Source organism: Malaya genurostris, chromosome 3 (genome assembly GCF_030247185.1).
Source record: "Malaya genurostris strain Urasoe2022 chromosome 3, Malgen_1.1, whole genome shotgun sequence".
NCBI lineage: Eukaryota > Metazoa > Arthropoda > Insecta > Diptera > Culicidae > Malaya > Malaya genurostris.
The window spans coordinates 105,778,865-105,802,834 of NC_080572.1; the positions used below are offsets into that span (position 1 = coordinate 105,778,865).

The following is a 23,970-nucleotide window of genomic DNA, read 5'->3' on the forward strand; positions in this document are numbered from 1 at the left end:
CTGAAAATTAATATTTTTATATTTGTTGAGGTCAAAAAGGGAGCTATTTCAGATTTTCATATAAATCTATGAAATGAAAAATACTATGAAAAATAAAACATTTATTTCAGAAAATTAGCATGGAATTGCAATGGCTGAAAATAAAAAAGCAACTGATAACATCGTGGTAGCTGAAATCGACAAGCCGCGAGAAATCCTTATAGTTTCCTTATATTACATTTTGGTTAGGAAAGGGTTCCAATCAGCTTTACAGCCCTGTCCAAAATGTATTGCCCTCCCCGTTAATTTGTATCGGGCTGAATTAGCGCATGCGCGCCATATAAACGCCTCTTTCAATATGAGGAAATTATATTATTACCCAACAGTTTCTATTATTTATTCATGTTTTCTTACCTTTGGTCATAGTTTATATTCTGTTTTACCTTAATTCTAGTGGTTTCATTTTTCCACTCCGTACTTTTGCTGGCATGTTATGTTGTTTCCTTAAATGTAAAAGTTGGTTGTATGCAGTGGTGTTTATGTTCTTACCAATATTCCTTTCTAATTCTTTCAGCTTTTTCGTATTTCTTGTTCTTGTTGTTTTTAGTTCGTTAGTTCGTGAAATTCTTTTTCCTCATCCAGTCATCCGTTTCCAAAAAAAAAAGGATTAGTGTTTCTTTGATTTTTGTGGAGCCGCTCATCATGGCTTGACGGATAAGAACTGAGGGCATGCGTTTTTATTTAAATGATATTAACACTTGGGTTTAATTAGTATTACTACAGCATGTTCACATTTCATTATCTTCAATTGAACCTTGACAGTATTACCATCCGCTCAAGCACTTTTGAACATCTGGTGTACACTGACTCACAATCGAAATGTATCACGACCAATTTGATATAACGCACCCGAGGGAACGGTATAATGTATATTGTACACACAAAAACACATGCATACACACAGGCACACACGCATACACACATGCATACATACCTACATGTATTCCACAAGCAAGCATCACAACATTGATTTACTATTTCTATTCTAATAGATTCTAACTAAAATTAGTGTGCCAATAGTCATCTCATTAGTAGAGTCACCATGTTATTTTACCGATTTCAATACATGGTTACAATGGTTTTAGCGACGCAAAATGCTCTAAGTTTTATGTTACTCTTGAAGTTAATCTATCAAACAGAGATAACAGATCTCACTCTAACTAATGGTTTTCGTACATGAAATGACTAATGGATTTGAGATGAATGGGGGTACCGTTACCTAATTTCTATCTCTTCTATTGGTCGATCGTTAGTCCTGAGCTGAAACGGTGGCCTTTATTACCGTTCATGCATGCACTTACTCTTACATTTCATTCACACACATCATCTCACCCATAAGGTCCCAAACGACACATCCTCACGTTTGACAGCTATCAGTGGTTTGCTCATTGGTTCGGTCATTATTATTTTATTCTATTCTACAGTATTCTATTTCATTCCACAGTATTCCATGGTACACAAACTACCAATAAACTTCAAAGATGGACTCGATTTACCATTCATTTATTGTCATCGTGTGAAACCCAATTGGGATACGTTTACTCTACTTAATTTTCACTTCACACTGGTAATAAGGGCCGGTAGTATGAAAATAAAACATAAAAAAGAGCTTGGTTAAGCCCTACCGGCCTCTTTAACCCCGGATGTTGGAGCGTAATGCAATCAACATCTTATTCATTTAATTCAATTATGAAGCTGTAACACATATCTTTATCAAATTGTAACGCTAATTGATTGTATGTGATGATGTTCACAATACCGTCAAGCCCACCAACCAATGGGAGGGTGTTTGGGGATAGTTTTGATATGAAAACCTGGCTACACCCTTTCACAAAAGGAATGTAATACCAAGATTTTGCTTTTTTGTCATTTGGCGGTTTTTCGGCATAAAAAGACTTTGATACTGCCTTTGAAAGATTTTCGGTACTCTTATCATCGATTGTATTATTAGTTGAAATCATGCATATCAGTAATACTAAGTACGCGCCAGGAAAATCCATTTGAAATTATGTATTCCGTGTATTTTAACATAGTTTAAACCTAGGTTAAGCCGGCTGTATGTTATTTGGCTTAAGTTTGATTGGCATGAACTCGTTTGTCATAACTTTTATTTGACATAAAATTGTTTGGCATAATGTCATTTGGAATAAACCAAAAGGGCATATGGTTTCATTTGGCATAAATTTAATTGGGCATAATTTTAACTGTGCCTATATACTTTTATTTTCGATTCGTTACAATTGCGTCATCCTTATTGCGGGCTCGCCGCATCTTGTTTTCGTAATCAATTAAATCGAAACGAATTGTCTTTTATGGTCGGGAGTACAGCCCAAAACTAGAAAAGCCCGAACACCACAAAAAGTTAAAGCTCAAAAAGCCGAAAACACGTTGATTACAGGTTTTCTTGCTAGAGGCAATCGCTTCCGATTAGTGATTGAACGATTCGGACTGCGTTACCTCGGTTGCCTTGCCCTCGTCGTGATATAAAAGTTCACTTCACCGCCTTGCGACCTTCTCATGCGGGGCTAAGGGATAGCCTCAGTTTTGGGTAGACCGGGATAACAGGAAGGCCACCGATTCCGACGGCGGCTTAGTGCCACTGAGCCTCATTGGCTTCGTTTATATGGCTGTGTCACATTGATAGATGAACATAAACGACCCACCGTCGGAAGCGTAATGCAGTCCGAGTTGCACAATCACGAATCGATAGCGATGGTTTCTAGTAAGAAAACCTGTAATCCGTATTTTCGGTTGTTATGCATCTATATATTTCAGACATTCAAACTACTCTCGGCCATAAAAGAAAATTTGTTTCGTTTTCAATGTACTTACTTGTTTTTAATGACTACGGAAACAATATGCGATGAGTCCACAAGAAGAATCACGCAATTTAAAAATAAAATCGAATATAAAAACGATACAGACACAATTTAAATTATGCCAAAGGAAACAACGTCTTTTTATGCCAAACTGCAGCTCGTTCGGCCTTAACTCAAGGACTCCTAGCCTTGGGTAAAATGTATATCGTACATACACACAAAAACATATACATACATACATACACACAGGCACACACACATACACACATGTATACATACCTACATGTATTCCACACGCAAGTATTTCAACATTTAGTTACTATTTCTACTCTAATAGATCCTAACTAAAACTAGTGTGCCAATAGTCATCTCATTAGTAGAGTCACCATGTTATTTTAGCAATCACTCGACTTTCAATAAATGAATTGTGATACAATCGAATACGAAGTCTTTGCCTAGTCTCTAAGAAGCAATAACGCATAGCAGTAGTTCGGAAGATGTTCAATATTGCTGTTTTAGCAAAGCAAAATGTTCCAAATTTCATGATACTTCTGAAATTAATCTATCAAACAGAGATAATAGATCTCACTATAACTAATGATTCTCGTATATGAAATGACTAATGGATTTGAGATGAATGGGGGTACCTTTACCTAATTTCTATCTCTTCTAATGGTCGATCGTTGATAGGTTTCCTCCAGCCTATCATTGATAGGTTCCCTCCAGCATGTAACCCAAGCGACAGATTCCTTTACGGTTATCATATAATTTGCAACGAAAGATACGAATATCTTCTATTGCAAGTTCACCAGAGAGTTTGTCACTTGGGCAGGAAATGTGTGCTTCACCCTGTAACCATTCAATCATTGAGTCGTGCGTCTGTATCGTATTGGTATTTTGCCATCCTACCAACTGCTTCTGTGTCTTAAATGTCCTCGTCGATGAGACTTTGGAAAATTTCCCTTTGTATCCGCTTCGGTCCTGGCCCTGCTTTCCTATATAGTCTTTTATGTCTGAAGCGGTACAAACGATTATTACTTTAAAATTCCTAAATAGATGTAGATATGTTTGGTCTACTAACATTATCCATTCTAATCTGCTCTGATTGTTTCTATCTTTGTCGAAGTTACGTTACATTTCCTTTTCCCCATTGCATCGCTTTTTTGACTATGCCGGAGAAACCTGTTAATATTTCAATGTGATAATTTATCAAGAATAAAGAAATAATAATAATTACTATAACAATAATAATATCAATAAGAAACAATAAAAGTGACAATCACAACAATAATAATAACAATAATATTTATAGTAATACAACAACAACAACAATAATAATGATAATAATAAAAATAGAAATATTGTGACTTACCAAAAGTTAATTTGTCATCAAATGAGTTATTACATGAAAATACCAATTTTTCGTCGTTTTACTGGGGCTCTTGATTTGTTTTCAATTTACTTTTAGTATTCCTGTGGCATCCTAGGATTTTTCCGCTCCATATCGTTTTTGTCTATCTTTTATTTTGATAGTTTCTCGTGATAAAAATAAAATAAAATCAGGTGTTAGTAAGCTTGTTAAATTATATAATGTAAGGATGCGCATTTAACACTAGATTGCCCAGGAAAGTCACAATATGTAAACAATAGAAGAATTGCTTGAAATTCTGTGATCTTTTTTTTAATTCTTTATTTAACGATATATGCACTTAGGCTCACTGCACTACATTTTATTTATTATGTCACAGTTTATATTATTGACTTTCTCTCTTTCAATCATTTTGACTGCTTTGGAGCAATTTAGGTCTAAACTAAGTTTTGGGCCTTCTAGTGTTGAGCACGCATCCGGGAAACAAGAACTACATGTATTTCGTGAAGAAATACTAGGTGTGATTGGATGAAATGGTCCACGTGAACCGTTCTCTTCCAGAAACACACATCTCACACTCTTAGTTAGAAGGTGACATCTGTGTCCAAGTTGGAGAAATCTAAGTACATTCAAACCTTTCCCGATTTGAGAGTGTATTTACACCTGATTAATCAGTTTTGCCGTCATTGCAATTTGTAAACATTACCGATACCGAGCCGGATCGGAAAGGTTTGAAAGTTCCTAAACGGTTCATAAGAAATCAATTTACTCCTATTCCTGATAACAATAGTCCTTCTTTTAGAAATCAATTCATCAAGTTCAGGAAGAATATGATATATTAATATTCATCCCAACTGGATCAAAATAATTCAAATTGATGACCAATTCCAGGCATAAGAATGTTCGAAATCACCTAATGACCTATTGTCAATTTCAAGCATTATTAGTCCTGTCCACTCCGTGATCGATCCAGACAACATAATAATTTTCATCTTTTACATTTATAAGCGAACGATCGATCTCGGTATGGTCCGACTTTGTCAATACGCGAAGTGTAAATTGACTCTCACCCCCATCCGCCAAGCGAGGGTACGCGCCCTGTAGCTCATCATCCAAAGCCCAGGGATCTTATTCATTTAATTCAATTGTGGAACTAAAAGCTGTAACGCGTATCTTTATCAAATTGTAACACTAATTGATTGTAAGTGATGATGTTTGCAATACCGTCAAGCCCACCAATTAATGGGAGGGATTTCATATCATCGAACAATTTGAATTGAATATAAAATATCCATAGTGGTTTCTGAACATCAGCTGAGGTGGAGAATTTTAGCAACCGAAAATAAGAAGCACAATTCAACAGGGCAGATCGTACGAGGCTCTTTTGAAAGTTACAAAATGTAATGTTCATTGCTCGGATCTTGATGCAAAGATATCGTATTACCAAGATACTCAGATCAAAATTTTCCGAACGAATCATAAGCTATATACTTTCTTGCGAGTATGTTGCACTTAGTGGAGTCCACGTCAAAACTCGTACAGTTTGAAAACTAATCGGTTGGTCACATTCAATTCGTTCGTATCACGACAAAATGATATATCTGCAAATGTGACCTTCGTTTAGTTTACTTTCTCTTTCGATTATGACATAGCTATTATAGCGGCCCTTATTACCGTTCTCACTTCCACTTTCACATTATCTTCACTTACACGTCACTTCACTTGATTTTACCTATTACCAGTATCACGCATAGTGAAGTAATCGCTGTGGTGGAAAAAACTAATTTTTTCAACAAAATTTTGGTGGCGTGATGTTCATAATGACATCAAGTTAATCCAAGTAATTACTTTTGTCTCTGAAGCGACTTCAGTAATAAGGACCTAAATTAACTTCTTTTGATTTCCACCGTGAAGTGATACCCATAATAAGGGTCACAGTCACTTCACTTGGTATTCACCGTGTAGTGACACCGGTAATAAGGGCCAGCAAGTTCCTAAGTTCCAATATTATCCGAAAGTTTGTACTTGTGCTGATTTGGCTTGATTGAGTAATTCGAAGAGTTAAGCGTCAAATTTTATCTTCAGGTTAGCTATCAGAATTGTAAATCTGAATTGCTACCCGTACGAGCCGGTGTTCCGCAGGGTTCGAGTGTAGCTCCAATCTTGTATAATATTTTCACTTCTGATCTTCCAAATCTACCCGTTGGTTGTCAGAAATCGCTATTCTGTGACGACACGAGTCTGTTAGCCACAGGTAGAAATCTAAGAGTGATCTGCAGTCGCCTACAAAGAAGTTTAAATATTTTCAGTGATTATCTGTCAAAATGGAAAATTAAACCAAATGCAGCAAAAACGCAATTAATTATCTTTCCTCACAAGCCAAGAGCTTCTTTTCTTAAACCAAACAATAATCACATTCTCAAATTGAATGACTTGGAATTGACATGGTCTGATCAAGCTAAATACTTAGGTTTAACGTATGACAAAAAACTCACTTTCAAGGATCACATTGAAGGAATCCAGGCAAAGTGTAATAAATATATTAAATGTTTATATCCTCTTATAAACAGAAATTCTAAGCTCTGTCTAAAAAACAAACTGTTAATTTATAAACAAATTTTCAGACCAGCCATGCTTTATGCGGTACCAATTTGGTCAAGTTGTTGTTCCACCAGGAAGAAAACGCTTCAAAGGATTCAGAATAAAATTCTGAAAATGATTCTGAAGCGTCCTCCCTGGTTTAGTACAAATGAGTTACACAGACTCACAAATATAGAACCATTAGATGTAATGTCACATAATATTATAAGCAAATTCCGACAAAAATCGATGCAATCTTCAATTGAATCGATTCGCTCTCTGTATTAGTTAGTAAGTTAGTATATAAGTTCCTTTTCCCCATTACACAATACAAGTAGGTTTAGAATTTTCCCTACACAAAAATCTCAGAATTGCGGAAGCAAATGATGTCTTCATGGTAATAACCAAATCATATATATATAACAGGGCTGAAAAGTCACCACTTGTGGCTGAACACCCAATTTAAATCTTAATAATTTAATTTTAACTCATATTCCAATAAATAGTTATTTAAAAAAAAAAAAAAAAAAAAAGCGTCAAATTTTAAATGTATCTGGTTCTCATTTGCAGGGACCTCTTGTCATAGAACAAACTAATTCATTCTCCTCCTCTCTTTTTCAATTATCTCTTAAATCCTCATTAAAGATTTGTGTAATTTCAATAGTATTAGAATTGCTAATGCAGTTGTTCCGCTTCTTTTGGAACACATGACATACCAATGTGCAAAATGAAAATACCGAGTAAAATTCAATGGATTTGTTAAAAACATACCGGATAAAAACGTGCTAGGGTGTCTATTTAAACATAGTCTGATTAATCTACCCGGATGTGATATATCACATTAATGTAGCACAAATCTAATCGGTATTTTGGTTATATGGGAATACATTTTCCTACCGAATGCTCACATTAAATTCTTTGACCATCTCATCTCCTATTTTTGAGTGAATTGTGGTTACCTCTAACTGAGTAAGCGTTTTCGACATGTGACGGTAAACAATCCGGAAACATAAACTAGATCTGCCAGTCTTTGGATGCTTGAATTTGTCTATGAGGGTGACCTGTGAAAACATGCCATTTAATTCGTGATAACTTATATGTAGCATAAATTGTATATACCTGTTCTACTATATCCTCTCCGATTGTTCGTACTAAATCATAGAAATCGTTCACTGAGAAAGTTTCAAGGGACAAATTATCCGGTAGCCAGAAAGAGATGTCATTTGTACACTGGGGGTAAACTGATATAGGTTTGTATTTAACTATTCTTTCGTCCTTGAATTGATTTAGAAAGCCGCTATCTGTACTCCAGAACAATCTGATATCTGGTATATCGAAAAGCACCATTGCTAACCGCTCGAGTCCAACTCCAAAAGCGTACGCAATTGAATTGTCTACCCCAGCTTTATCAAGAATTTCGTTTCGACTTATTCCACAACCAAGAATTTCCAACCACCTTCCGTTGAAAAATATTTCCAACTCCCAGGATGGTTGAGTGAAAGGAAAATACGTCTCGACCCATCGATATTCAACTTTTTCTCCAAACAAGTGTTTTACCATTCCAACGAGTACCCGTTTCATCTCATGTTCGCAAAGTTTTACAGATTCTAACGTGTGGCAGGGTTGCTTATGCTGATCGATGCAGTCCGATATTGTACTAGTATCATTGGTTAGATAGGTCTTGTAGTATCGCTCAAATACCTTCAATTCTGGTGTTTTCTCGAACAATTTATCTTGATGAATTATCCTAACACCATCCATTTGATGGAACACCGGGTAATGGGTCGCGTCAATTTCATCCCTTCGGTATACATCTCCAACCACCAGAAAATTGTCTAAGCCAGCTTGGATAAGTTCGACCTTGAATCTTAAAAAAAGTTAGTTTGTTTCGTTATCAATACGATGAGAACTGACCTGGTGTGCTGTCGTATGAGCTCTTAAAAGATAATCCTTATTAATGTAATAACAATCACTTTTTGTTCTACTCGGGTGATCTTTTGGTATTAGCAGATTATCGAAATTTTGTTCAACAGAAACAACTGGACTAAGATTCTCGTAAACACTAAATAAAGGATTTCCTCTGGGATTAAGATATGCTCCGTAAAAATATTTTACAATTTTTTTGCGGATAATGGCAAGTGGATGGTTTGACTGCAAATGTAGATTCCGATCCAGGTGAGACAAGATCTTCGGAGTGATATTTGTCCAGGAATCACGAGCATACTGCTGCTGGTAGAGATCTACAGTTTTTTCGCTTATTTTTGCCTGGTTACTGAGGGATCTGTGATACAAAGCGGGTAGTTTTCTCGTTGACCGAAGTTGTAATATTTTTATGGAGAACATAATAGCAAACTTGCATTAATAACTGTGCGAATACTATGAGTGCTTTTGAAGATAGAAATAACAAGTTTCATAACTAAATTATTGCGAAAACATAAACGTCAAAATTATATACACACTGAGAAAAAATATGTAGTATTTTAAACCTGATACCCAGAGATGCCAGATCTCCAGATTTGTCTGTAAATTTGCAGATTTCGTACACAGTGCTGCAGACATTTGTTGATGTGCAGACTTTTGCAGACTTTTGAAAATCGAGTTTTGTCAAAATTTACAGACTTATGATATTATCGCGACCTTTTTGTTTTTTTTCTCGTCAAAACTGATTGTCGTAAAACTAACTGTCAAACAGTTATTAAAATTTTCAGTAAGTGTCTTTATATTAAACAAACGAAAAACATCTTGAAGAGTTCATCGAATGGATTGAGGTACAGGTGCTAAAATTTTTAAAACATTTGAACCACTAAAAGCTTTTTGTTCACTTACATGCAGAAAAAAAATTTTGCATCACTTGTGCAGTGTTTTGGAAGGCGCTCATAATTCCGGTCAGCCGGAACATTTGACCCTTTTTTCGTAGAATAAAACAATAGCCACAACAGGTTGGAATTTACTTCATTCGTTTTTGTGAATTTGTTTTGTTTTTTTAAATTCCGAAAATCAAGAATTTTAACCAAACGAAAACAAACAAACAAAATATTACCGAACAATCAGTTAGATTTATTTGGTTAACTGTTTACGGTAGTTGTTTGACAGTTCAGCAATTACCGAACGATCGGTAATCAATTATATTACCGAACGTTCAGCTGTTGAAAATTCGGTAAACAAATACCGAATTCTGCGAAATTTTCTAAGTTTGAAACATTATCCTTAGCTGGGATGCGTTGTTGGTGTGCTCTGACGCTGATGTGGCGTTTTTGGGTAGTTTTCAGCAGCTCAGTCAGTTCAAGACAGAAGAGTACGATAGAGCTGTAGACGAGAAATAAATAGGGAGAGCACTAAATTTGAGCATTAATAGTTTTCAAGTTGTAGATGAGAATTATATAAGGAAGATTTCGAGTTGCCAAGACGTCTCGGCTCACCCCCGGAACCAAGTCTCGGCTCACCCCCGGAACCAAGCTTTCGTCGATACCTGTGAAATTATTGATTGTAATCATCGTCCCAGAGTTACACTATTCCATGTATTCTGCCAGCTGGCTAGAGTTTTCTGACGACAGCAACTGAAAAATTCATTGCAGATTGGTCTTTCATAGATATCACTTTCTGGTAAAGATAAACTCAAGATGAAATAGTCAATGATTTTGCATGTATCATTCATATAGGACCCCTCGATGAACTCGATTCACCGTAAGTCGCAGTTCAATGATTAGTTGAATCGAAACAATAAACGTCCAGTCGCTCTATGAGCCGTAACTATGATGATGTTTGTTTTCATATTAGTAACAAATCATATTCAAATATGCATGATATCGAACAATCTCGCAGCAGTTTCGAGGTTCTTTGTATTCGAATTTAAAATTAATTTATTATATTCATCTAGCCTAATATTTAATTAGTGTAAGACAGTTTATTTCACTTCAGAAGCAAGCAGATCAAAATATCTTTTACGCAAAACTTGTAAACTTTTGTTTATTTTCTTTCGGTATTGTAGCGTAACCATGGTATTTTTGCGACGCTTTTTAACAAGGGGCGAATAAAAGTATATTATTACAGAGTTCTCGGGTTCACGATTACTGAACAAGTTTTTTTTTATTTATATGGGACTTCGTAATCTTGAGTTTATCTTGATCCTACTGACACTAAGAATCCTTCCAGGTCGGGTGTTATGATGCCAATGTTGCTCAAATATCAAAAATGCTGCGAACACCAATGATCATCGTTCGCTTCCCTTCGCCTTTGTTCGATAATCGCTCTGATATTCGGACTTGTCCGTATATTCGGGTGCGAACGAAGCCGACGCTGCTTCGTTGCTCGCATGAAGATCTATTCCTTGCAGTTGTTATTCGCATTGAACATACCCCCGAATGACTTAACGCGAATGTGGAATGAATATTCATGCAGCAATCATCGATTTTCTCTGTATTAGTACCATATTCTTATGTGTGAGATGAACCATTTCCCAGCACTCCCCCATTACTGCTACCCCACGGGATATGATGAATTTATTAGATGAAGAATGCTTCGCGAAGGATGGAATCCAACGATCATCGCGGTGACGCTATTCGAACCAATTCGAAGAGCAAAGTAAATGAACGAATGACAAACGAATGTATAACACGAATATGCACGGTGTATACCAGCAGCAAATAATGTATTAGTAGATTCGGGTTCTCTACGATTATTGCTTATTAATTTTCACCCTTCTCTCTTTCGTGCAGTGTATAGTTCAACGTTGTTCGAGACGGGTGTGAGTAATATAAGGATGTGCGCACCGAAGATGGATGAATGAATTAGTTACACGAAGAATATGTGCAACATTGCGTGCAGCGACACTACGTATGTGAATTTTTACATTTCCACATTTCCATTTTTGTTGGTCGAAGTAATTTATTTCTGATTGTAATAGTGAAATTCAGAGATTGTTTGTGTGCGTTGTCGTTTTCTTTGAAAAACAAGAAGATACGAGGAAGCCGTCGTAGGGTCAGGCGTCGAATCACGTCCATTTGCAATTACCGAACACAAAGTTTTATTTTACATTTATCACAATATTTCATAACTTCATAACTAATAAATTTGAACTAAATACCCGGAAACACCTCACAGTAAATCAGCAATAAGATTCCGATCCGTATTTTGATCCGACGTTTACAAGCATGGATCTCATGGGTGCCATATCTCATTTCGTGGGAAAATCACCAATACAACCAAAAACGACGTTTCTCGCCACCAGTCTAAATTTATACCACGTGCACGCCACCGCTACACCAATGCAAACCCGCCTGTTCGAGACATAATTCCAGAGTACGTACGTAGTCCTAAGTGAGCTTATTTTGCTTGCCAAATCGTTCCTTTCAGAAATAGAACTGCACCTTTTTTCACTAAACTAACGACGGGAACGACAAATCTTATTTTGCTCCGGGCGTAAATTTCACTAAGTACACCACTGCATCTATTTATAAATTGAGTTACGTGTAAAAATTTATGTTGTCCAGAACGGTGCGGTATATTTTAATGCATGACGCATAGCCTCCCTACACCGAACGAAGCAGAGCTGCTACTGAATAAAATTCAAGGTGGAAAGCAACAGTCAAAACAGTCGAACGCGTGCTGTGATTGGCTCGTGAAAACATAAGCAGTGCCGCAACTGCCCTTATTGGCTAGGCGGGTGACTAACGGATGCCAGCGGGCACAATATGGCTGGCAGCAATTTTGGTGTCCGGCTGCCTCACCGTTACCAGACATACAACTTAAACGATACAATAGTATCCACCAGGATTTCTGAGGTAGACGTGGCTACCAGCCGTTTGTCATACCGATGGAATTCATTGATATTTTCAGCGAAGGTGAAAAGATGAAAACGCTCGGGTAACTAAGATACAGACGACCATGTTTTGCCAAATTTGATTTGACTGCCGTCACTGAAACAGTTTTGGTAGCCGCCTGGTGACCATGGCTGCCCAGGTAGCCAAAACACTATGCCGTTACCGTTACCGTTACCAGACATACAACTTAAACGATACAATAGTATCCACCAGGATTTCTGAGGTAGACGTGGCTACCAGCCGTTTGTCATACCGATGGAATTCATTGATATTTTCAGCGAAGGTGAAAAGATGAAAACGCTCGGCTAACTAAGATACAGACGACCATGTTTTGCCAAATTTGATTTGACTGCCGTCACTGAAACAGTTTTGTTAGCCGCCTGGTGACCATGGCTGCCCAGGTAGCCAAAACACTGTGCGGGTGGCGATGTGTCGTACAAGGGCCTCGATTCTGAGGGGCCCCAAAGTTTTTTTTTAGAAAATTACTTTGGAATGAGCTTTAATGGCGTTTTAGTAACATTGTAAGAAATTGGTTTGACTTTTTTTCAGACGGGCCCCTGGAAAGCTTTTTTCTAGAACGCCCTTATTGGTATCTAATAGAAAATGTTTTCGAAAACACCTGTTTTAGGAAATCTTACACGAGAGCCTCCGAGATCCTCAATATCAATGTAGTAGAAACAGGTGGGGCAAACACAACTCTTTTGGTTACCTACGCAAGCAAGCCATGTGGTTCACCCCACCTGTTTATATCACATTGCTTCATTGGCGCTGCTGCAATTCATGTTAAGATTAAATGTTTCCAAATCGATTGGTAGATAAATTTCATAAACCCTTCAACAAATGACTGAGTTATAAGCGTTCAAAATTACGACGGTTATGCGGCTAGTTTTGCATATTTTGATTGACACCCAGCCCCGTATAGTGCAGTGTAGGACTTTTCTAATGCCTAAAAGTGCTCTCGATTTACTCGTGCACCGCTAAACCTGTTGTTGGTCTATTTAAATTATATTAAATTATATTTAAGGTATAGCCGTGCATACTAAGAACTATTCATGAACTATCCAACATTAGAGCAAATTCAGCAGCTGCAAGATTCATATGGGTGGTCTATAATATAACTGAAACTGAAACAAACGTATCCCCAGCAAGCCTTTTTAGTTTTATTTATTCGACCAGTTCTTCTGTCAAATTTAAAACTGGTGTACGCTGCCGTTCTATTTTTTCTATATTTGAAACACGGATAAAACGTTGCTGGGGCTGCCAGTTTATTTTGTAATAACTTGTAGATTTAAAATTTAAAACTGACATAAATTATGCATCTAGAACTAAAACACTCCTGAACATGCCCTTAAAGCAAATTCAGCAGCTACAAGATTCATATGGGTGGTCTATAATATAACTGAAACTGAAACAAACGTATCTCCAGCAAGCCGTTTTTGTTTTATTTATTCGAACAGTTCTACTGTCAAATTTGAAACTGGTATACGCTGCAGTTCTATTTTTTCTATATTTGAAACACAGATAAAGCGCTGCTGGGGCTGCCAGTTTGTTTTGTTTCAAATTATACATTTTAAATTTTAAAACTTGCATAAATTGTGCATCTAGAACTAGAACACTTCTGAACAGGCCCTTACAAATATATTTTGGATTTATTTTAGTTATGATATAAAATTTTAGCCTCTTTGCACAGTTTTATACCATTTTGACTTTCTAGCCGTTGCATATTAGATTCTAGATGTTGTCCACCTCTAATTATCAGGGTGATTATGAGTTTGAGAAGTATTAACGATATAGTTGAAGCCGTGTGGATATTTTGCTGTCTTTGTTCAATATGGAATCTTGTTCATAAAATAGTGGTTCTAAAGCTTATTAAAAGCTGACTTTCCGAATGCACTAGTCATTGTTATGACCTGTAAAATAGTCTCATTGAAAAAAATAAATTTTGAGATCTAGCAGTTTTATTCGTGTTCCAATCATCGTATCTTCATTTCATTTAATTAAATCCACTAAAAAATAGCTTGTTTAATAAATACACTACAGTTTGCTGAAATGTTTTGCACTAATCGCTTTTTATAATCGAAATGGCCGCTCATGAACCTGCAAGACACCTGTTTGCCCGGTCTGCCCAAAGCTAGGGGCTATCCCTTGGCCCCCAATAAGAAGGTCGCAAGGCGGCGAAGGCCGCATTTTTTATTTATGTCCTTTTATTCTGTCATGCGAGGACAAGATAACGCCAAGTAGGTATGTCCGATACCGAGTCGATACTTTGAGGTATCGATATTTTTTTTCAAGAATTGGGTATTTTTGGTATCGATATCACATCAGAGCGATACAGTTAGTATCGATACTGTTATAACCCGTTAACGTTTGTAATTCATTTGATTTCTTTTTACCAGAAAACACGTTCAACCATTTGGTTTCAATTTATTTATTCTTCTTCTTTTCCGTACTCCTCATGGCCCTGTTGCCAGTATCATTTCTAATTCAGTATATATAACACATTTCTCTTTCTTCGATTTAATTGATTGTTACACTCCTTCATGCTTCTAGCTCGAAGTCCTCAAATCGCAATGGTCGTTTTATTTCTCGTTTTGGACGTCCAATCCCTACGTCGTTAGTTCCCTTGCAGTTTTCAGTGACCAATTTACTACCGTTTGCTGTCAATGTAGAATTTGGTGTATCCCAGTCGTTGCAGATAGGCTCGTTTGGTATCTCTCGATTAATGGTATCATCCTCCTGGTTTTCGACTAGTTTCTTCAGATGCGCAGAGTTTCTACGGTATCTGCGCACATCATCCATCTGTACTGTTACCCTATTTCCCTGCTTGTTCACCACTACTGCTGACTCGGGAATGAATGCCGATGATAGTTTATTCTGCGGTACCAAGTTCCTCATCAAAACTCGATCCTGAATTTGTAGATCCGAATGTTGTGCATTGTTTTTAGTATCGTAGTATGATTTCGCAGATTGCTTATATATTTTGTCATGATCACGTATGCCACTTACTTCAGTGTTGTTTGCCGCTAAATCAGGAATCCAATCCCGTAGTTTTTTGCCGAAAATCAGTTCAGCTGGTGAGCAACCCGTTGCCGGATGACGCAATATCGAATAATCGTAGTTGGCCTCTTGCAAGTCCTTCCTCCAGTCAGTCCCGTTCAACTCAGCTATTTTCAGCGTTTTCAATATGGAACGATTTTGACGCTCAACTTCTCCGTTACTTTGTGGCCAGTACGGAGTAGTATGACGACATTCAATTCCAAAGGTGGCACAAAATTCATTCATTTTCCTACTTGCAAAGTTCCGTGCGTTGTCCGAGACTAATTCGACAGGTAGTCCCATTGTCATGAACACTTTATCCAGTCTTTCAATGATGTCCTCGGTTTTAATTGACCTTAAAACTTCGGTAATACGGTAACGGTTGTAAAGGTCAATCACTACTAAAATGGAATCACCTGATGGAAGTGGTCCTAACACACAAAGGTTCAGGACGTACTGAATTGCTGACCAACTGGCATTCCAGACACGATTTCACTGTCTTCTCTACTTCTCTGTCAACGTTTGGCCACCAAACCTTGCTCCGGATGCGTTGCTTCGTTCTCTCGATTCCTGGATGACCGATGTGAGCCAATTTCATTATTCGTTTACGAAGATTAATCGGTGCTACTATCCGATCGTTCCTCATAACAATTTCGTTCACTGTACTCAACTCTTCTCGAAACGGCAAAAAATGTTTCAGTTTGTCCATCCATCGACCAGTATTCAACGCCTCTTTGACTGCGGCTAACTCACTATCTTGCACTGTAGCTTCAACGATCTCTTCAATACGCAAGGCAGATGGTGTAGCTGATTCCAAAACAGTAAGCAACATTGATTCTCCATTTTGATCGTAAGTGGAGCACTCTTCGAATCTCGGCAGTCGTGATAACGGATCAGCGATATTAGCTTTTCCCGATACATGAACTATTTTGTACCTGAATGACTGGAGCCGCAATACCCAGCGCTCAATTCTCGGGCACTGCTTTCGTTGAGAGCCAAACATTACCTTAAGTGGCTCATGATCGGTAACCAACTTGAATTCTAAGCCTCTCAAATATGGTTCCAGTCGTTATGTTGCCCAAACAAGCGCTAGCGCCTCTCTTTCATTCTGTGCGTACGCTCGTTCGGCTGTCGATAACCCTTTACTCACGTAGCAAATCGCCCTCTTTTTGCCATCTTTCTCCTGCAACAGCACCGCTCCGATCCCTACCGGACTGGCATCTGCTATAAGTATTGTCTCATCGTAGGGTGAGTAGTATCCAAGGTTTTTAGGATCTACTAGTACTTTCTTTGCCTCTTCGAAGGCAGCCATGTGCTTTCGTTCCCATTTGAATCGAACATCTTTGTGTAACAGTTCTCTAAGTGGTGCAGTTAACGTCGACAAATTCGGTATGAATTTCCCAAGATAATTAATAAGCCCCAGGAAGCTTCTCAATTCTTCTACCGTTTCAGGGTTACGACATCGCCGAATGGCATCCACCTTCTCTTCAGCCGGACTGATTCCATTCTTTGTGCCCAATCTCACACTTCTTCTCGTTAATTGTTATGTCATACTCTTTCAGACGGTCAATGACGGCTCGCAGTGTACGATAGTGTTCAACCTTATTGCGTCCAAACACAAGCATATCGTCGATAAACACTTTTACATCTTTAATTCCTGCTAGTACACGTTCTATGATGTTTTGAAAAACTTCTGACGCACAACTCATTCCAAATGTAAGGCGTTTATATCGAATGTAACCATTGTGTGTAGCAAAAGTCGTAATCGGTCTTGATTGCTCGGGAGCTCGATTTGATGAAATGCCTTGATAAGATCTATCTTAGAAAAATATTTGCAGTTGTGCAAATGTGGAATAATGTCGTCGAAGGTTGGTAAAGGATGGTGTTGTGGAATGATTGCTTTGTTGGCGTCCCGCATATCAACGCAGATGCGTATCTCATCGGTATTACCCACCTTTGGTCGAACAACTAATCGTGATATCCATGGGGAATCTCGAGGAGCGGGCTCAATAATATCCTGTTTTAACAATTTCGCAAGTTCCCTTTCCACTTTCGGTTGCAATGGAATCGGAACACGACTCTGAGTGTGTTGAATGGGTTTTACAGTAGGATCCAGTTGAATGTTCACTATGACACCTTTAACTTTTCCGATTCTCTCGTCGTTTAATTCTACAGCACAAACGGACGTGTCTATTTTCAGAATTCCAAGCTCAACAGCCGCTCGTTTTCTAAGAAGATTAGCTCCTGACTCCTTCACAACGTACACCTTATCACTTATAGAAGATTTCTTAGTCGATATATCTGCGATGAACATTCCCTTGATCGAAAGTTTGTGGCCGCCGTAAGTGAATAATTTCTTGGAAACCGTATTTGTCTGAAAATCTATTTGGACTTTTCTACTTTTTAAAAACTCCCAGACATCAGCACTTATCACATTAGCGCTCGCACCGGAGTCGATTATCCAATCGAGTTGCACGCCACCCACTTTGCACGTTGCCTTCTCACTGTTAGTTAGATTAATCGCGAACACATAATGGATACTCTCATCATCTGTTTCGTAATTATTTCGCTCGCTTTCGTCACTATCAGAATCATTTGTAGTTACTTGTCTTAGTTTATGCTTTTGACGCAGCTGGATTTTCCCGTCCAATTTTTTTCGTGCTTCAATGTCTTTTGTTTTGCAACATCGTTTGAAGTGTCCGATTAAGTGACATTTCTCACACTTTTTGTCCCGTGCTGGACAATCATCATCGTTAGCGTAATGCCCAGTATGACCACATCTGTAACATTCCCCGTTAGACTTCGTAATGCGCTTGATTTCTTCCGTTCGCTGCAGATTCTTACGGTGCTTCGCAATCGTTTCCAGAGAACGACCCTCCTCCACCGTTTGTGCTAATGTCATATTTCCCTTGGTTAGAATCTTTGCTCGTAGTTCATCTGAGTACCCTTTTTCAAAAATTTGCTCCTTTATGTTCTCCTCAAGCCAATCGCCATACTCACAGACACTGCCTTGCTCCCGTAGTCGCAGGACAAATTTTTCGATTGTTTCCTCTGGGCCTTGTTCAAGATTCCGGAATATGTGACGTTCTCTCGGTAAGCATTTGAGTGGGAGAAAGTATTCGTCGAGTAGTTTGACCGACTGTTGGTAAATATCCGAACCCTCTGGAATTGCCACCTCAGCCTCTCCTCGCAAATTGAAAAATATATCTTGTACATCACTACCAGCATAGTGCAACAGATAGGAGCGCTTTCGAGCTGTGTTTACCACATTGTTTACTTCCAGAAAGATATTGAAGCCTCGCTTCCACTTTTTCCATCGACTTGACACGGTAGAGGTATCCGTCGGGTCAAACTTTTGAAAGCTGGGACCGCTTTGATTTTCCATACTTATCCGATGAAACTGTTTTTTTCGCGCACTTTTTTCTGAGTAGTAGCTACTATTCAAACTGCTGTTCACGAATTCCCGTACAGTTTTAAACTGCTGTTTCCGTTTATTCTTACTCGAATTTAATCAGCATCCGAATTTAATCAGCATGGATTTACCATCGTCGCCAAATGTTATAACCCGTTAACGTTTGTAATTCATTTGATTTCTTTTTACCAGAAAACACGTTCAACCATTTGGTTTCAATTTATTTATTCTTCTTCTTTTCCGTACTCCTCATGGCCCTGTTGCCAGTATCATTTCTAATGCAGTATATATAACAGATACTATTGGTCTCGATACTTAAAGCACAGACTAACAGACAGGACACTCAAATTAGATTCTTCAATCATTTTAACGGTCATTTCGAATATTCCTTTATTTGGGACAGTACTCACATGTGTCATGATGGCGCCACGCTACCCTATCAAAAACATCCTGTCTGTCATCTAGACTGTGTTTATTTTTTTCATTTACCAACAGAGTGGCCATTCATACAGAATTACCTGTAATGTATTGATTTGTATACGTCCATGCGAATTTCATGCAGGATACAGATTTAATACATATTGCCAAAACTATTTACATAATTGTGCCTATTTCTCATCCTCCAACGCAAGACAAAATCGAACCCGTTTTGTTACATTATTTACTTGCTTCTGGTCTGCCGCCACTTAATTTCGGGTGAAAACTACCAACACAATAAAAATAGTCTAGATGAACAACGTTGAGTCAAATAAATGGTTACCTTCCAATATCGCGAAAAAGTTAAATATATTATCAACGTAATCCAATAATTTATTGTGACGATTCATTTTCATATATTTTGATGAAATCAGGCATCCCTGCAAGCAGCTGATCGGTGTTGACAAACGAGGGGAAACCAAATAGTAAAAAAACTTTTACATAACACAAGGGGTGTACAGATAGTAAATAGTTCGCGCAGTACAATATAGGTGGAGCTAGTGCATCACGAAAAATTATTTTTTATAAGAATTTACTCATACTGTCATGTCTGTTAGTCTGTGCTTAAAGTATCGCAACAGATTGAAATCAATTACCATAACGACGGAACATGTTTTTTATTTTAATTATAGAGGATTTAACCTTAAGGTCATTCGCCTCCTCGGGCCAGAAAAACTTTCTAGCCCTATGTGAGGAGTTGAGAAACCTAGGTGGGCTGCGTGAAAGGCATCACGCTATATACCCGTTCCCAATGGAAATTTTTTTATTTCTTCGGCTTCGACGAAGCGCCAAGCTCACGCATAGAATGGTATGATGGTGACTAGCCGCCCTCATAGAAAAAAAAAGCTCAACGGTGGTCCATCGTTAGTCCAATACGTTGGATCGTTGGTCCAATGAAAGTCCAATCAATCGTTCAACGGTAGGCCAACACGGGACCTTCGATTTTGAAACAGACCGTTGAACCGAATGCCATTTTTTTCGTTCGACAAACCCGGCAGACAGAGGTCCATCGTTGAACCGTTTTTAATATGAGGAGTTGGAGCCCCGTTGGACTAGTTTTACTGGAGAATGTCCGAAGTTTTTTCCACTTATATTTTTAAACTAACACTACATATCTATACAATACTTCTACTTCACGTAGAATAACAACAAATTTTCTTTGTATATAAAGGTAACATCTTATTTTCACACTATTTTTGAAAAATAAAAAATAACAGCAAATCGTTCCAGCAAACTGAACGAATATTTCGTGCAGTCTGTCGTTCATCAAGCGTTCAACGACCAACAAAATAGAACGGCCTGCTGAGAGGGCGTCGTTGAAATTCGTTCTCGACAATCTCGCTTCGTCCCAGGAGAGTGCAATGAGAGAAAACCATCACTCTCTTTCAGTGCGCCCAATAGCGATGGAATAATAGCAATAGGAATGGGCATTTAGGCTAAGAACCATTTGGCGATTAATTTTAACTTTCGGTTGAAATCTGACAATTGAGTGATTATTTTGTGTCGAGTAGTTAAATTTAACTAAAACTGCGGCCATTTCAAAATTTGACAGACGGAAAGTTATTTGGGTTTATTTTCCACTGGAAATAATTTCAACTAAAGAAATAATATTAGAATTTTCATAGCAAGATTTTTTTCAGTGTTGGGAAATAACCATCTATCTGTCAAAAATTTTTTGACAATATCAAATTAACCGCTCGAGTGTCAGATTTTAACCAAAAGTTAATATTAACCGCGAAATGGTTCACAGCCTTAGTGTAGTATTCTTGTATCGACATAAAGGTTATGACATGAAAATTGTTGAGAAAATAAGTGAAATGTGAAATCAACACAAAGTGGCGAACGGAAATTCTTTGACGTTGACCAAAAGTCGCGAAAGTGCAATCTATGTGACAAGGAATATGCGTTTATAGGAGGGCACAAACACAAACACCTTTCTGTACATCATAAAATAATACCTAAGTTTACAATTTTATTTTATTTTGAAATAATGGCTACGCAAGTATCTATTGATATTCACAGGTATCGATACTTTATTGCTTTTTGATACCTTGTATCGGTACCACCCCGGTGACTACAAGACTAGAATTATGCTTATATTGAGTTTGACGAAATTACCTTTTGGCACCAGTGTGGTTTGATTGTATTAACTTTTGGACGCAGGGTAATGTCGGATGCGCACGATACGCTTTATATTTTGTTTCCTCTTGCTTGAATTTTCAGCAGATTTCTCATATAGTACTGCAGACTTTCGTCGTCAGAATTTTGAACTTTCCGCGACGGTTTATTTTTTGGTCACCAAGTCAATTTTGTGTATCATACTTTAGAAAGAAAAAGCCTGTGGACATTTTTTTGAATTTACAGACTATGAAACCCTGTCTGATATATTTGAAATTATAATTTCAATGTAGTTGGAAATCAATTACAATTGTTCAAATGTTCGATATAATGGTTTAAAAAATACGAATCCCTGTGAAACGTATGTAACTTTTATTCCCTAGCTACGGTGATAACTCAAGTAACAGGTCTCAATGCATAAAAAAACAGTTTTTGTAAAGTATGGTTTCAAATTAAAATCTCATTTATATAAATATTTTGATATATGCACTAATTAAATGACTACTGTTACAATAGCACTGTTCATATGCAATAAAACTGACTGAAAATTGATGATCTTCTCGTAGCATGGAAGAATTTAAGTGTGTTTGCAATATCTAAGTCCTAAAAATATTTCTTAATATTCTTTCCATTCTTTCTATATTTACTCATACTTATTAAAAATACAAACAAACGAAGCACAGGGCCTTTTTTGGAATGACTGATGATTTCAGAGATATTTTATAGAATATCATTTCTATTTCAAAGATGTAATTACAACTAAATACTTTTTTACAACATAATAATAACATAATATCACTCAACGGTTTCCGATAAAAAACTTTCGACTTTTGATTTCTCTGCTCCGGATTAAAAATTTCATGATTTTCAGTATAAGATCGAATTTCTATAACTATATCCGGTGCCCATCAAAATGGTATGAACGTAGCTTAACATACTGTTGACAACAACGCCACCAAGACAAAATACGTTGGTTTTAGGAACCAACTTCCATAGCAGGGAGGTGATCAATACCTAAACATTCGGTATTCCGATATCCTACACGGAACCGCAAAACAACCTAATTTTAAGTACATTCCACCCAATTTAGGGGTTCCGTTCAATAACCTATTTTTTGGTAAAGTGGCTCTAGGTAGTTTCCGTAAAGCACGTGGAAAAAAATACTTAAAGATTAGTTATATCTACTCAATGGTAAGTTATATTTACTCTACAGTTGAGTCGTATTGACTCAATTTCAAGTTGGTACGGTTTACTTAATTTTGGCTTATTGAACGAAATTCTCGCTGTTGGGTGGTTTTGCTCTTTGTATTTTGACAACAATGGAAGGAGAGAACGGAAGAAAAGATTCAAAAGAACTCAAAATTAAGTAAAAAGAACTCAAATAATAGGTAGATTTTATTTTCCGTGTAGGTATCGATTTGCTTCCGAGTACCATCTCTATCGCCAAGCCGCTGATGTAACGCAGTCCGAGTCGTCCAATCACTAATCGGGAACGATGTCCACCAATGGAAAAATCTGTAATCCACGTGTTTGCCTTCTCTTTTTAAAATGAAAGCTTTTGTAGTTTTCGGCCTTTTGTGCTTCGGCTTTTTGTAGGTTTCGGCTATTTGTGATTCGGCCTTATGTAACTCGGCCTTTTGAGGTACTCCCGTTGACACAGAAGGTCAAATTCCACATAAGGGATGTAACACCAATGCTTTGCAGTTGATGGTCAAGCAAAACGGATTTGGCTATCCTTGTTCCTGGTTTTCGATTCATGAAATATCAGAAACGATGCCCTAAAAATCCAAAAAACGAAACTCACTACAGTTTCTCTGGGATAATTAAACATATTTTCACACATTATTATTATGGTCTCATACGTTGGAACGAAATTTTACTCAGATTCTACTTCCGGTTCCAGAATCATAGGGTGAAGAGTGTTGAAAATTTAAGGAATACAAAAAAATATTAGCTTACTAGCTGACCCGTCGAACTTCGTCTCGACCAAAAATTATTGGTTCGAATTTATGTTTTCGGACAGCAGAATTGTCAAACGACTAAGTGTCTAATTACCTACAATCAACGGTATCGCCAAAAATTAATGTGAAAATGTGAAATACTTCTGTTAAGAAAAAAATCAGCAAATGTACAGATTATCATCTCATCCTTTGAACCAAAGCACTGAACAGAGATCCCTCTCTAGTAACTTCGACTTTCAGATGTGATTCTTGCTTTCGGTAATCGATAAAAATCTTACCTTTAAAGCAGTGAGAAAGTTTTCTCAGAACTTGTTCTGTACGTTCACTTAAATATAAAATG

The 23,970-nt window shown here is 37.4% G+C and overlaps 2 protein-coding genes across 2 annotated transcripts; both read right to left on the minus strand.

The window, feature by feature from the left end:
- Positions 1-7,674: 7,674 nt before the first annotated feature.
- LOC131434932 (probable phenylalanine--tRNA ligase, mitochondrial) lies at positions 7,675-9,252 on the minus strand. Its single transcript, XM_058602225.1, has 3 exons — positions 8,722-9,252; positions 7,927-8,667; positions 7,675-7,868 (listed from the first exon to the last, which is right to left on the minus strand). Exons 1-3 carry the CDS (start codon positions 9,148-9,150, stop codon positions 7,701-7,703), a joined length of 1,338 nt encoding a protein of 445 aa, XP_058458208.1. The 5' UTR covers positions 9,151-9,252; the 3' UTR covers positions 7,675-7,700.
- Positions 9,253-17,367: 8,115 nt separating this feature from the next.
- On the minus strand, positions 17,368-19,047 carry LOC131433919 (uncharacterized). The gene has a single exon (XM_058600534.1). It carries the CDS (start codon positions 19,045-19,047, stop codon positions 17,368-17,370), a length of 1,680 nt encoding a protein of 559 aa, XP_058456517.1.
- Between the last annotated feature and the right edge of the window lie 4,923 nt (positions 19,048-23,970).